At 43.2% G+C, this 12,287-nt stretch overlaps 1 protein-coding gene across 3 annotated transcripts in view; it reads left to right on the forward strand.

The window, feature by feature from the left end:
• DZIP1 (DAZ interacting zinc finger protein 1) overlaps positions 1-12,287 on the forward strand; it is a 56,805-nt gene that overhangs the window by 21,829 nt on the left and 22,689 nt on the right. For all 3 annotated transcript variants that reach the window (XM_012458615.3, XM_064362229.1, XM_064362230.1), the window contains 4 exons: positions 5,320-5,460; positions 5,992-6,040; positions 8,278-8,334; positions 10,206-10,262. In XM_012458615.3, the coding sequence (XP_012314038.2) occupies positions 5,320-5,460; positions 5,992-6,040; positions 8,278-8,334; positions 10,206-10,262 (304 nt within the window). The remainder of the gene's footprint in view (positions 1-5,319; positions 5,461-5,991; positions 6,041-8,277; positions 8,335-10,205; positions 10,263-12,287) is intronic.

The raw sequence follows: 12,287 nt of genomic DNA on the forward strand, positions 1-12,287 counted from the left end.
ACTATGAGTTTTCTATTCTGTGTAGCAAATGACTACAAATTGAGTGGCTGAAAATGGCAGGTATTTCTCTTCTCACTGTCCATGGGATAGGAGTCCAGGCAGAGCTAGGCTGGGCTCAGGGACTCACAGGCTGCATTGAGAGTGTCAGCTGGGCTGTGTTGTCTGGGGTTCCTTGTGGTTATCTGAAGGGCTGAGACTATCAGGTCCCAGAGGCTACCCCTTCTCCATGGCAGTGCACAGCTTGGCTGTTGATTTCAAGACCAGCTAGAGTGTGTCTGTCTTGCTTTCATTCTCCCCCTTCAGAAAGGGCTTAGAACTTCTTCTTCTCTTTTTTTTGATGAGAGAGAGTCTCGCTCTGTTGCCCAGGCTGGAGTGCAGTGATGCCATCTCAGCTCACTGCAACCTCCACTTCCTGGGTTCAAATAATTCTCCTGCCTAAGCCTCCTGAGTAGCTGGAATTACAGGCATCTGCCACCATGCCCGGCTAATTTTTGTATTTTTAGTAGCGATGGGGTTTTGCCACGTTGTCCTGGCTGATCTCAAACTCCTGACCTCAGGTGATCCACCTGCCTTGGCCTCCCAAAATACTGTGATTGCAGGCATGAGCCACTGTACCTGGCCTGGAACTTCTTTTAAGGGGTTCACCTGAATAAGGCAGACCCACACAGGATAATCTTCCTTTTCATAAGCTCAAAGTCCGAAGATTTGAGACTGCAATTGTGTCTCCAAAGCCCCTTCACCTTTGCCATAGTCTGTGGTTCAGAAGCACAGCATAGGTTCTCTTCAGACCAGGGGACAGCATCACACAGGGCATGTACACCAGGGGTGCAACCTTGAGGGCCCCCTGAGAACCCTGCTTACCCCACCGCCTCTGGCCTCTGGGCCCTGGTCACCTGATGTCACTCCATCCAAGTAGGTCGTCCCTTTTCTTTATTATTCCCATCTCATCTCAACCAGAGCTTGAGCATTATTTTAAATAATTTACTTGCTTATTTGTTTACTTGTTTATTGTCTGTCTCTCCAATCACACCATCAGTCCTCTGAGTGAAGGGCTCCATCTATTTAGCTCTCCATTGTCTTCCCAGCATCCACTCATGTGCCTGAAATGTGGTTGGCACTCACTACACACTTGCAGAATGAATGTGGAAGGTAGCTGGATGTCTCGCGAGGACATCATTCAGCCTTGTTTTCATAGATGGAGAAAGGCTGATTGTAGGTTTCAGAAGAGCAGAGTTGCCAGAGTTGTCTGGAGGTCTAAGCACCGTCTGCTGTAGGGAGGACACTAGTTAGGACGATGGCGTTCACCTCCCAGCGTATTTTATCTATGGCAGCTAAGATGTAGGATCCCAGGAGCAGTGGACAGTAGTTTCTCTGCACCACAGGTGACTCCATGGTGCAAGGAGTGCCCTCCTTTGTCCCTCTGTGTTACACGGAAGCAAAAGTGGCCTGTTCTTACGGTTCATGTCCTGGTGTCCTGGAGCTGACTCATACTGGCTCTCAGCTGTGCACATTTCTCCTCATCGGGGTGTGTTTTTGTTTTTGCTTTTTTTGAAAGCTGATTAATCAGCACACCACTGGTTTCATGGAAACATTTAGAAATAAGTGGATTTTTGTAGTTGCCATATACTTAATCCTTCTAAGAGTTCTATGAGGTAGGTGCTGTCACCCATTTTACAGGTGAGGAAACAGAGGCTCAGACAGATGCTGTCCTGCCCAAGGTCACTGATATGTGAACGCAGGCCCTGTGTACTCCAGGCCACACCACACTGGCTGGCCTGTCTAGCTCCAGGCACTCATCTGTCAAGCTCCCAGCCGGGAAGAAAAACAGGCAGTGACAGCTTCGAGTGCTTGCTTTTCTGGAAGGATGCAGGATCTTTTCTTTGGATGCTCTGACAAAGTGAAGGGATACACTTCAGAATTACCTGAAACTCTTTTCCAAAGTACACGTGGCCAGCTCCACTCCCTGAGATCATGATTTAGTAGGCAAGTCTGGGACTGTGGATTTTGGGAAAAAATGAACTAAAAACTACCCAGGCTATTCGGTTTCGGATCTATGATTTGCACCACTGCTCTTAGATCATTAAAATCCCTACTCTTATTCTTCAAGTCATCTTTCTAGTGTTGGTATTTAGGGAGAGAATTCAGGTTTCTTTATTAATAGTGAGGGGATTTTAAAATCCTAGCTGCTTTAAAGTATGTTTCAGGCAGGTGTGGGAATTTCAGTGACCTTTTGGCTAGAATAGAATGCAAGTTGCTGTTTTTACATTTGTCATTTCAAGTTGTGATAGAGAGAAAGACTGACTGTTGTCACGGAGAAAGAAGGTGAGGCCTTTCCTGGTTCTGAGTGAGGTGCACGCCTCACATACTGTGTCTGTGGGGGGATTTGTGCCTCCACTAGGCTGCACTCCTTCCTCATCTGTTGGTTTGGCTTGTTCAGAAGCTGCTTATCTCTCCCTTCTTTTCTCTTAAACCCTAACAGAGGGGTGAATTCAATCAGGTTTAGTAATCTCTGCCTGAGACCTAACTATTAATTATTCCACATGATTGGTGCCTGCTGCTCCCACAATGCACATATTGTATTTCTCTGTTTAGGGGAAGTTGCATTTGCCAACTTTCTATTGCTTTACCTAGATTCTTGGCAAATTTTTTTTGTTTTAAATAACATTGGTAAGAGTTCAGAGGCAGTCACAGATAAGCAATGGCTTGCCCTTTTTACCTAACAGAAGACTCTGGAGAGCTTGGGAGATTGTCAAATGGTCACATAATGAAGGAAGGGAGGATGGGGTGATGTGGACCGGTAGGGAAAAATGCGTAGAGCTTGAAATGGGATCACAAGAAATGGGCTCATGAGCTGCAAACTTCAAAATAATTTCTGGCTACGTCTTGCCTAGACCCTCTCCATTCCTCTTTCAGTCAACGCTTTTCTGTGCCTTTCTGATTCATTCTTAACCCCTATATTAAAAATGATGTCATCTCTCAGATTTTCCCACACTTCCTTTCTTCCTGGGGCCTGGAAGAGCTCCCCATGTAGCTGATCAGGGCCAAGATCCTAAACTTCCATCCGGCAGCCTGGACAATTTTACTGGCTTTTCCTTCTATTTTTTAGCTCAATGTTTCCCAGACTGCTTTGGAGGCCACTTTTCCAGGGACCTGTAAAGACGTATGGAAAGCTCTTGACAATGCCCTCCTTGGGGGAGGTTCTTAGTATCCACTAGGATAGGAAAGATTCGTTTTAGGTTTCACTCAGAAAATCTTTCTAGATTGGTTCAACCCAGTGTTTGTTCAGCCTCAGGAGCACAGAGCATTTCAGAGGCAAGACCGTGCAGGATGCTAAGACACTGCCCACTTTGTTTTTTTTTAAAGGTAGGGTTTTACTCTGTTGCCCAGGTTAGAGTGCAGTGGCATGAGCATAGCTCACTGCAGCCCCAACCTCCTAGACTCAAGCAACCCTCCCACCTCGGCCTCCTGAGGAATTGGGACTACAGGCTCACCCGACCACACCTAGCTAATTTTTAAAACTTTTTGTACAAAGAGACAGGGTCTTACTATGTTGCCCAGGCTGACCTCCAAATCCTGGGCTCCAGCGATTCTCCCTCCGTGGCTCTCAAAAGAGCACGAACTTTGAAACTTGCATGTGAAAGTTTTAAGTCTGGTCTCTGCCCCCTTTCAGCTGTCTCAGTTAGGGCCAGTGACTTTATCTTTCTAGACTTGAGTTTTCCTATCTGTACAATGGGGCCAAAACATGTATCCATAACAATGTGGTGTGGATTCAACAAAATGAACTGCATCTAGTACACCGTGAGTGTTCATTTTCTAAAAGCAAGCAAATGAGGAAATGTGGGCCTAGGTGTCCTGATATGCTCATCTCAGGCACAGATACTTCCTACTCATTTATTTGAACTGCATACCCTGTCACCACTTCCAGGCCTTAGACTTGGAGTGTCCTTCACCCCAGTTATGAAGCCTTTTTTTTTTTTTTTGAGACCAAGTCCCACTCTGTCACCCAAGCTGGAGTGCAATGACATGATCTTGGTTCACTGCAGCCTCTACCTCCTGGGTTCATAAATTCTCCTGCCTCAGCCTCCCAAGTAGCTGGGATTACAGGCGTCCATCATCACACCTGGCTAATTTTTGTATTTTTAGTAGAGGTGAAGTTTTGCCACGTTGGCCAGCATGGTCTTGAACTCCTGACCTCAAGTGATCTGCCTGCCTTGGCATCCCAAAGTGCTAGGATTACAGGCATGAGCCACCATGCCTGGCCTCAAGCCCTTTTTTTTTTTAACCCTCTCTGTTTAAATAACTACTAAAATTGCTTTAAGCACCTTTCCTTCAATTATTGAAAACAAATTCTTCCTGAATTATTTTTGTCCAGTCTATGATCTTCCCTGACATTATCTCTAAAGATGAATATAATCTGTGTGTCTCTGTACCTCTGTCCTCTGCATCTCTCCCTTTCTTTCCCTCCCTGCCTCTTTTCCTCTCCTCCTTCCTCCTTCCTCCCTCTTCCCCTCTAATCCCCACCATGCCCCCTTCTTTTTCTCAGTAAACATTTATTGAGAACTTGCTGAGGGCCAGGGATTGTGCTAGTTTCTGGGAATATAAAATAATTAAGATTTGGCCAGACACAGTGGCTCATGCCTGTAATCCCAACACTTTGGGAGTTTGATGAGTGCGGATCACATGATATCAGGAGTTTGAGGCCAGCCTGGCCAACATGGTGAAACCCGGTCTCTACTAAAAATACAAAAATTAGCCAGATGTGGTGGTGGGTGCCTGTAATCCCAGCTACTCAGGAGGCTGAGACAGGAGAATTGCTTGAACCTGGGAGGCAGAGGTGGCAGTGAGCCAAGATCATTCCACTGCACTCCAGCCTGGGTGACAGAGTGAGACTCTGTCTCAAAAAAAAAAAAAAAAGTAAATTAACATGTGCTCTCTGGCCTAGGATGGCCCATGTGGGTATGTGAAGGGCAAGACTGCAGCAGAAATTTAGTATGGAGGATCAGAGCCACTCTGGAGGAGAAGCCTGAATCCTTTATCATTGCTCATCATGTGTTATTTCATGCTATGTGCTCTAGTTGGATCAGCTGCTCCCATAATCAGTGTTGTCTGTTTGGTGTCATGAGCTCCCTTGGGAATACAGATGAAGCACCTAGAGCAACCAGGGCCAGGATATGCTATGATTAAAGATTTATTCGACGACTTGATGTGCATGGATAGCATCAGGCCAGCAAAACAGGCAGGGCACATACTTGAAATCTGCAGAATGAAGATATTGCACATGCAGCTTACAGATGAATGCCTTTCTTAACTTTTTTTCAGCTCATGTCACATATAGAGAAACTTCGAACCTCAAAGATAGATGATCTAAATGCAAGCAATGTTTTCTACAAGAAAAGGATAGAAGAGCTAGGGCAGAGAATCCAGGAGCAGAACGAACTGATTCTAACTCAGAGACAGCAGGTACGTCTGGCGGCAGTGTAGCACTGGGCTTCTTTAAGCAACACAGTGTAAATAAGGACATGTGTTTTTGCTATAGAGCATTTGTAAGTAGTATAAGGTGAGGAAGATGGAGTATTTTTCCCCTTGTGATTGCTTGTAAAACTTAGTGCAATAAAATACATTTTTAAAGGTATTGAGAAGCAGTATGTTGAAGATTTATAAAGTTCAAAATTAATTTGGTTTGAAGGTAGGTAAGAATTTCTTTCAGTAATTACTTTGAGGAGCAGCCAAATCCAAATGCAACTTAAAAACCTTTTTTTGTTATTGTTGTTAGATCCAAGGCGTACATGGACAGGTTTTTTACATGAACATACTGTGTAATGGTGAGGTTTGGGTAATAACTTTTGCCTCTATGCTTTTAAAGTCCATATGCCTTATGTCTCTGGAGGATTTAGTGAAGAGATTAATTTACTAACAACATTATCTGTCCATGACCCCATGTGTCCCTATCTAATTTCAAATGTATCACTAGAAGACTGTATTTCTTTGCAGATTAAAGAGTGTACCTGTAGTCCATTAAACAGTGTCAGTGACCCCAAAGGTAAGTGGATGGGATCCCTGTGCTGGCAGCGAGGGGGGCCTCCCCAGTTGTGCTGGGCCTCAGAAGAATGGGGGCCCCACTTGTTTATGTGTGCTAAGGTGGCATTCTTCTTGCTGTATTAATTTGGTAGATCTGTCCTCTATTATTTTAATTTGAGAGATTTGTTACCACAACCCAGAAAGGTGAAGAATTTTAAAAATCTAAACTATCATGTAGTTGTTTCATTTTTTTTTTTTTTTTTGAGACGGAGTTTCGCTCTTGATACCCAGGCTGGAGCGCAATGGCGCAATCTCGGCTCACCGCAATCTCCGCCTCCTGGGTTCAGGCAATTCTCCTGCCTCAGCCTCCTGAGTAGCTGGGATTACAGGCACGTGCCACCGTGCCCAGCTAATTTTTTTTTTTGTATTAGTAGAGACGGGGTTTCACCATGTCGACCAGGATGGTCTCGATCTCTTGACCTCGTGATCCACCCGCCTCGGCCTCCCAAAGTGCTGGGATTACAGGCTTGAGTGTTTCATTTTTTTAATCAGAGTACTATTAGGCACATAATAGCTGCTTGGGAACCATTTACCTCTTAACTTATACACTGTAGAACAGTTATGGCATATAAAGGCACAGGGTCTATTGACAGACTGGGTTCCACTCCCATCTCTGGCACTTTGTAGCTTTGTGAATCTCTGCCTCAGTTTCCTCAGCTTTATAGCAGGAATATGAACAGTGTCTCCGTCTGTTTTCTCTGCTATAATAGCATAACACAGACTGGTATTTATAAAAAAAAAACAACGTTTCTGGAGGCTGGGAAGTCCAAGAGCATGGTGCTGACATCTGGTGAGGGTCAACCCACAGTGCAAGGCATCACCTGGCCAGCTAATGCCTGAGACAGAGAATAGATTGGGCCAAACTCCTCTTTTTAAATCAGGAGCCCTCTCTCAATAACTAACCCACTCCTGCCACTGTTGCCACGTAACATTGTTACAATGGCAGTTAAATTTCAACTTGCATTTTTGAGGGGACATTCAAGTCATAGCAAATAGTAACTACATCATAGTCTTGTTATGAGGATTCAATGGGACAGTATACATGTTAAGCCCTCATTAAGTTAGCCATTGTTACTGATATTAAGCTCTTAGTAGGCCAGGCACAGTGGCTCACATTTGTAATCCTCGCACTTTGGGAGGCCAAGGCAGGAAGATCACTTGAGGTCAGGAGCTCGAGACTAGCCTGGGCAACACAGCGAGTCCCCCATCTCTAAAAATAAAAAATAAAAAATGAGCTGTGCATGGTGGCAGGCACCTGTAGTCACCGCTACTCAGGAGGCTGGGTTGGAAGAATCACTCGAGCCCAGAAATTCAAGGCTGCAGTGAGCTACGATTGTACCACTGCACTCTAGCCTGGGTGACAGAGTGAGACCCACATCTATAAAAAACAAAAACCAAAAAACTCTTCATTATTCTAAAGTGCTTTAAAGGCTTGTTGCGTTATTCTCAACTGTGGCTATTTGGGGGTTACAGGTTTGTTGTAAGCTTAGTGGGAATATGCATAACCTACTGACTGCAGCAATGATAGCCTACCGAACTCTCTCTCTCTCTCTCTCTCTCTCACACACACACACACACACACACACACACACACTCTCTCTCTCTCTCTCTCTCTCTCTCTCTCTCTCTCAACCAGTCAAGACCCTGGCAAGCATTGACATTGCAAAAGAAAACAAAACAAAAAAAAAGGAGCTAGACCAGACCAGAAGGGAGACTGGGAGCCTCGGGTTCAGGGTCCCACTTCTGCCTGGCTTCCTTCCCAGTGATTCCATCCAGTCCTGGTTCCCGCACGTCTCAGGTGTGAAGGAATCTTTCTCTATTTGAGGAATGCCAACTGGGGGTGGTACTGGGGTTTATGAGCTGGGTTTCCTCCTTCTTGTTTTGAGATAAAGACTTGGGGAAAGAAAGGGCTGTAGTTCTCCTCAACTCCTCTTCAGCTAACAAGAGCTCAGTTAGGGAGGAATACTTGTATGATTAACTAGGTATCATAAATATTTGACTGGAAATCAATTCTGGGAAAAATTTAGCTTCAAAAGGATTTATGTTACACATATTTATTCTCTTGGTGAAATACCATATATTGGTACATTTCATTTATTGTTTTTCATGGGGGCACAAATTAGGATAAGGGCTACAAAAATTTAATCCATAGCTTGTGATTTTTTTTGTTGTTGTTCATTTATTTTTCTGTCATTTCAGGAACTCCTTTAGCCTGGCAGGGTTTTGAATCTCAGCCACCTGCTCCAGCTGTGCCTAGTAAGTTCCTATAATACATGCAAGACTCTAAAAGTGCCTTTAAAATGCTAAACCAAAGCATAACTTATACTTATTATTTTTAGAGACTTTTCTTTGAAAACCAATGTATTTACAGATCACATAATGATTTATTTTGATTCTTGGTTTTGACCTAGTTCTAAAACCCAAGACTATAACTATCCACGTGATTTAGTGGTGATGTTGATTAGCCATAGCTATTATCTCACAATTTGTCTAAAAAGGGATGACAAAAATTCCTTGGCATCACTTCAGTTTATACTTGTAGACTTCTCAAAGCGACACACTGTGTGACTGTGTGTGGTGTCGCTACACTTGGGCACTACTGACACTCTTGCTGCTGCAGGCTTTGAGAGGTGTCCTCTCTGTCCCCACTTGTGGTTAGTCCGGCCATCTGCTCTATCTCCCAGAGCTGTCAAGATTCTGCAGTAAACCAAAAGGACATAATCTTTACAGTTTAGAAACTGACAGATGGTTGTTTAAAAGTACTAGCTAATAGGAATTGAAAACTTTCACTAGAAGCTATTGTGAAGACAAAAAATGTATACCTATAGAAGTAGCTGATGGCCGGGTGTGGTGGCTCATGCCTGTAATCCCAGTACTTTGTGAGGCTGAGGCAGGTGGATCACTGAGGTCAGCAGTTCAAGAGCAGCCTGGCTAACATGGTGAAACCCCATCTCTATTAAAAATACAAAAATTAGCTGGGTATGGTGCCTCATGCCTATAGTCCCAGTTACTCAGGAGGCTGAGGCAGGAGGGTTGCTTGAGCCTGGGAGGCAAAGATTTTAGTGAGCTGAGATCATGCCACTGCACTCCAGCCTGGGCAACAGGAGTGAAACCCTGTCTCAGAAAACAAAACAAAACAAAAAAGTAGCTGAGGTTTGTGGCCAGTATTTTTTAGGGTAAGATTCAAATTAAAAGTCTGTCTTGATGTAATAAAGAAGCAGTAAACTAATAGACAAATACTGTTTAGTGAAAACAAACTGGACCAATAAATAGTCCAGAGAGGACTCTCGGATAAGAATTGTCAAATATTGGAAGAAGGCTGTAGAATCTAATTTTCTGGAGAAATTTAAATTAAAGAGCATTTAGTCTTACTTAAGTTGGCTAAAGCCCTCTCTACAGGCTGTGACTGAATTAATACCTTCACATAATGTCTTCCAGCCCAGTGATTAGAGTACTTTTCAAAACTGGTTTATTGTGTATGAATGTTCATTGCAGCATTATTCATAATAGCTAAACAGTGGAAACAACTTAAATGTCAACTAATGAAAAGGTAAATAAAATGTGGTCAGTTTATAAAACAGAATGCTATTTGCCCGTAAAAATACATGCTGATATTTATATACATACTACATCATAGATGAACCTTGATAATATTGTGCTAAGTGAGCAAAGCCAGATGCAAGGGACCACATATTGTATGACTTCATTTTCTATATGAAATGTCAAGAATAGGCAAATTCAAAGAGACGGATAGTAGATTATTTCTTGGGGATGGGGAAGGGGCAGAAATGAGGTCTGATGGCTATTGGGCATGGGCATTTTGAGGGAGGTGATGATGAAAATGTTCTAGAATCAGACAGTGGTTGTGTTTGCACAGCCCTGTGAATATACTAAAAAAAAACCACTGAATTGTGTATTTTTAAGAGGTGAACATATCTCCATAAAGCTGTTATGAATAGTTATGAAAGTTTAGGTTAGTTGTGTAATATCTTTGTCACTTGAAATATTTGCCCCTTATGGTCTCTATGTATCTTGACGAATTTGAGGCATATTTGGCTATCATCACGTTCAGATGCTTATGCTTTAACTATGGAACTTCTGAGTCCTTCCTTTTTATGCTGTTTCAGTGAACGCCCCAGCCCTGCACACTTTGGAAACTAAATCAAGTCTGCCAGTGGCGCATGGTAAGTTTCAGTAATAATCTCAGTGTTTTATGTGCAGTTGCCACCCTGAGTTAGATAACTTATTAACCAAAACTGCTTCTATGGAGGTAATTATGTAAAACAGGAAACATTTTAGTGATTGCAAAACAGTTATTAAAACTGCAGTCTTCGTAATACTGTTGTAAACTGGACATACCTACCGAAGTCTTAAAGTATAAAAGGTACATATAGGTATAAAAGGTGGCCAGACTCACAAGTGGAGATTTTAACTTTGAGTAGTGTCTTGATTATTTATGATTTTGTGGAAAGTAGTAGGTGTTGGGTAAGAATGAGGGTGACCTGCTACCAGACCAGCCAACCAGCACATGCCACAGGGCACATGTGGTTGTTTTTATAACTTTCAATGTGGCAGCAAGTCACCTTTTCTAAACAAACAGTTTGAATGACTGGTTGGGAAAATCTAGAAAAGACATGTGATGGAAACCAAAGGAAATAGGTAGGAACCACTGGGTGAAATCATTGCCAGGGTTCAGTTCTTGGACCAGATCAAAAGAGATAATTGTTATTAACATGATCCATAGTTCACGTTTTATACAGTGAAAGTGCTAACAGTTTTTATAGTACGTTCTTTAATATGATGTTTTCCTGTGGTCTGTTGGATATTACAAACAAATTAAGACGAGAGAAGGACCATCTTTTTCCTGTCTCACATACAGTTGCTCTGGAATCCAATGATTATTACACTCTTCTTTCATTTTTGGTCTTTTAAAAAGGTTACACTTAGATCCATGATCTAACTGGTCCGTTTAGTGGCACTTCTCGTCTTCAGAAATATTGCGGTCTCTATATCATGAACTTTAGTAACAATCTTAATCCTTTTTACTCATGACTGACTCATGAAGTGTTTATCGCACCTTATTTTTTTTCCAAAGATCATTTCAGGAAGATCAGTTGTCTTGAGTATGTGATCACAATATGTAATGTCTAAATTCTCCATATATTGATCTTCTTATTTACAAGTGTTTAGAGTATGCAGTTTTTTTCCTTTAGGTCAGTAGTAGATAAAAGCACATTGGACATAAATAAATTTGCTTTAATAGTGAGCATATAAGAAAAGTATCTCTAGCAGTCATTCTGTATTCATATTATTTTATGTCAGGTCTAAACTCTCTCTGCTGCCTCCTTTTATTTGGGTTGATTTTTATAAAGCATTGCTGGCCACTTCTCTTACGCACTTCAACAGTGTATTTTAGTTTCCTTGACTTCCTCGCCCCTCCACTTTGCTATTTTTAGCTTTCTGTATGACATTACACATGGTCCCCAGTCTCTTTGTCATATATTTTTGTTACTAACTAAAGGACATCCCAGTAGGTACATTAAGCTTTTAGGGGTTAATTCGAGGGTCCTGAAAAATCGATCATTTCTAAAGCACATGTTCGTGGGGATCCTACCCTCACTGGCCCAGAGCTGCACGATTCAGTCATGCCCCCTTCCTGGCATCTGCTGGGATTGAAATGCTAGTTTTAAATGCCAGCCAGACTTGGCACAGGGCCTACAGCCCTTGGATGGGGATCAAAGCTGATCTGTGAGCATCTCAGTGGGCAGGAGCTAGGAAGATACTTGGCCAGGGCTCACTGATGTCCCCCACCCCGTCAGGCCAGCTTCCCCCACCCTGTCAGGCCAGCAAGGGCAGGGCAGGGCAGGTTAGTCATCGATTGCGTAACGTTTATTTGCCCGTTCACTCTCTGTCCTTTGTTCCATCTCAAAGCTTGATGAGGTTCTTTACCATGAAAAATCTCGCTATTCCTTACCATCGTAGGTCGGGTCCCCTGGGAAACAGACTCATGTGGAAGTTTACGGGCGGGAGGTGGGGGTGCCCTCAGACAGCACCTGTGAGAAAAGCAGCGTCGGGTAAAGGGGACCTTGAACCCAGACCCAGCTGCAGTTGAGGCCTCAGCTAGTCCTGCTTCAAAGCTGCAGAGCTGGGATGAGTACTCTGGCTTGTCCTCCGCTGAGGCAGGGGAGGGCCATTGGCCCCTGCATTGA

The sequence above is a fragment of the Aotus nancymaae genome, unplaced genomic scaffold, assembly GCF_030222135.1.
Source record: "Aotus nancymaae isolate 86718 unplaced genomic scaffold, 86718_ANA_hifiasm-v0.15.2.pri h1tg000048l, whole genome shotgun sequence".
In the NCBI taxonomy this organism is placed as follows: Eukaryota; Metazoa; Chordata; class Mammalia; order Primates; family Aotidae; genus Aotus; species Aotus nancymaae.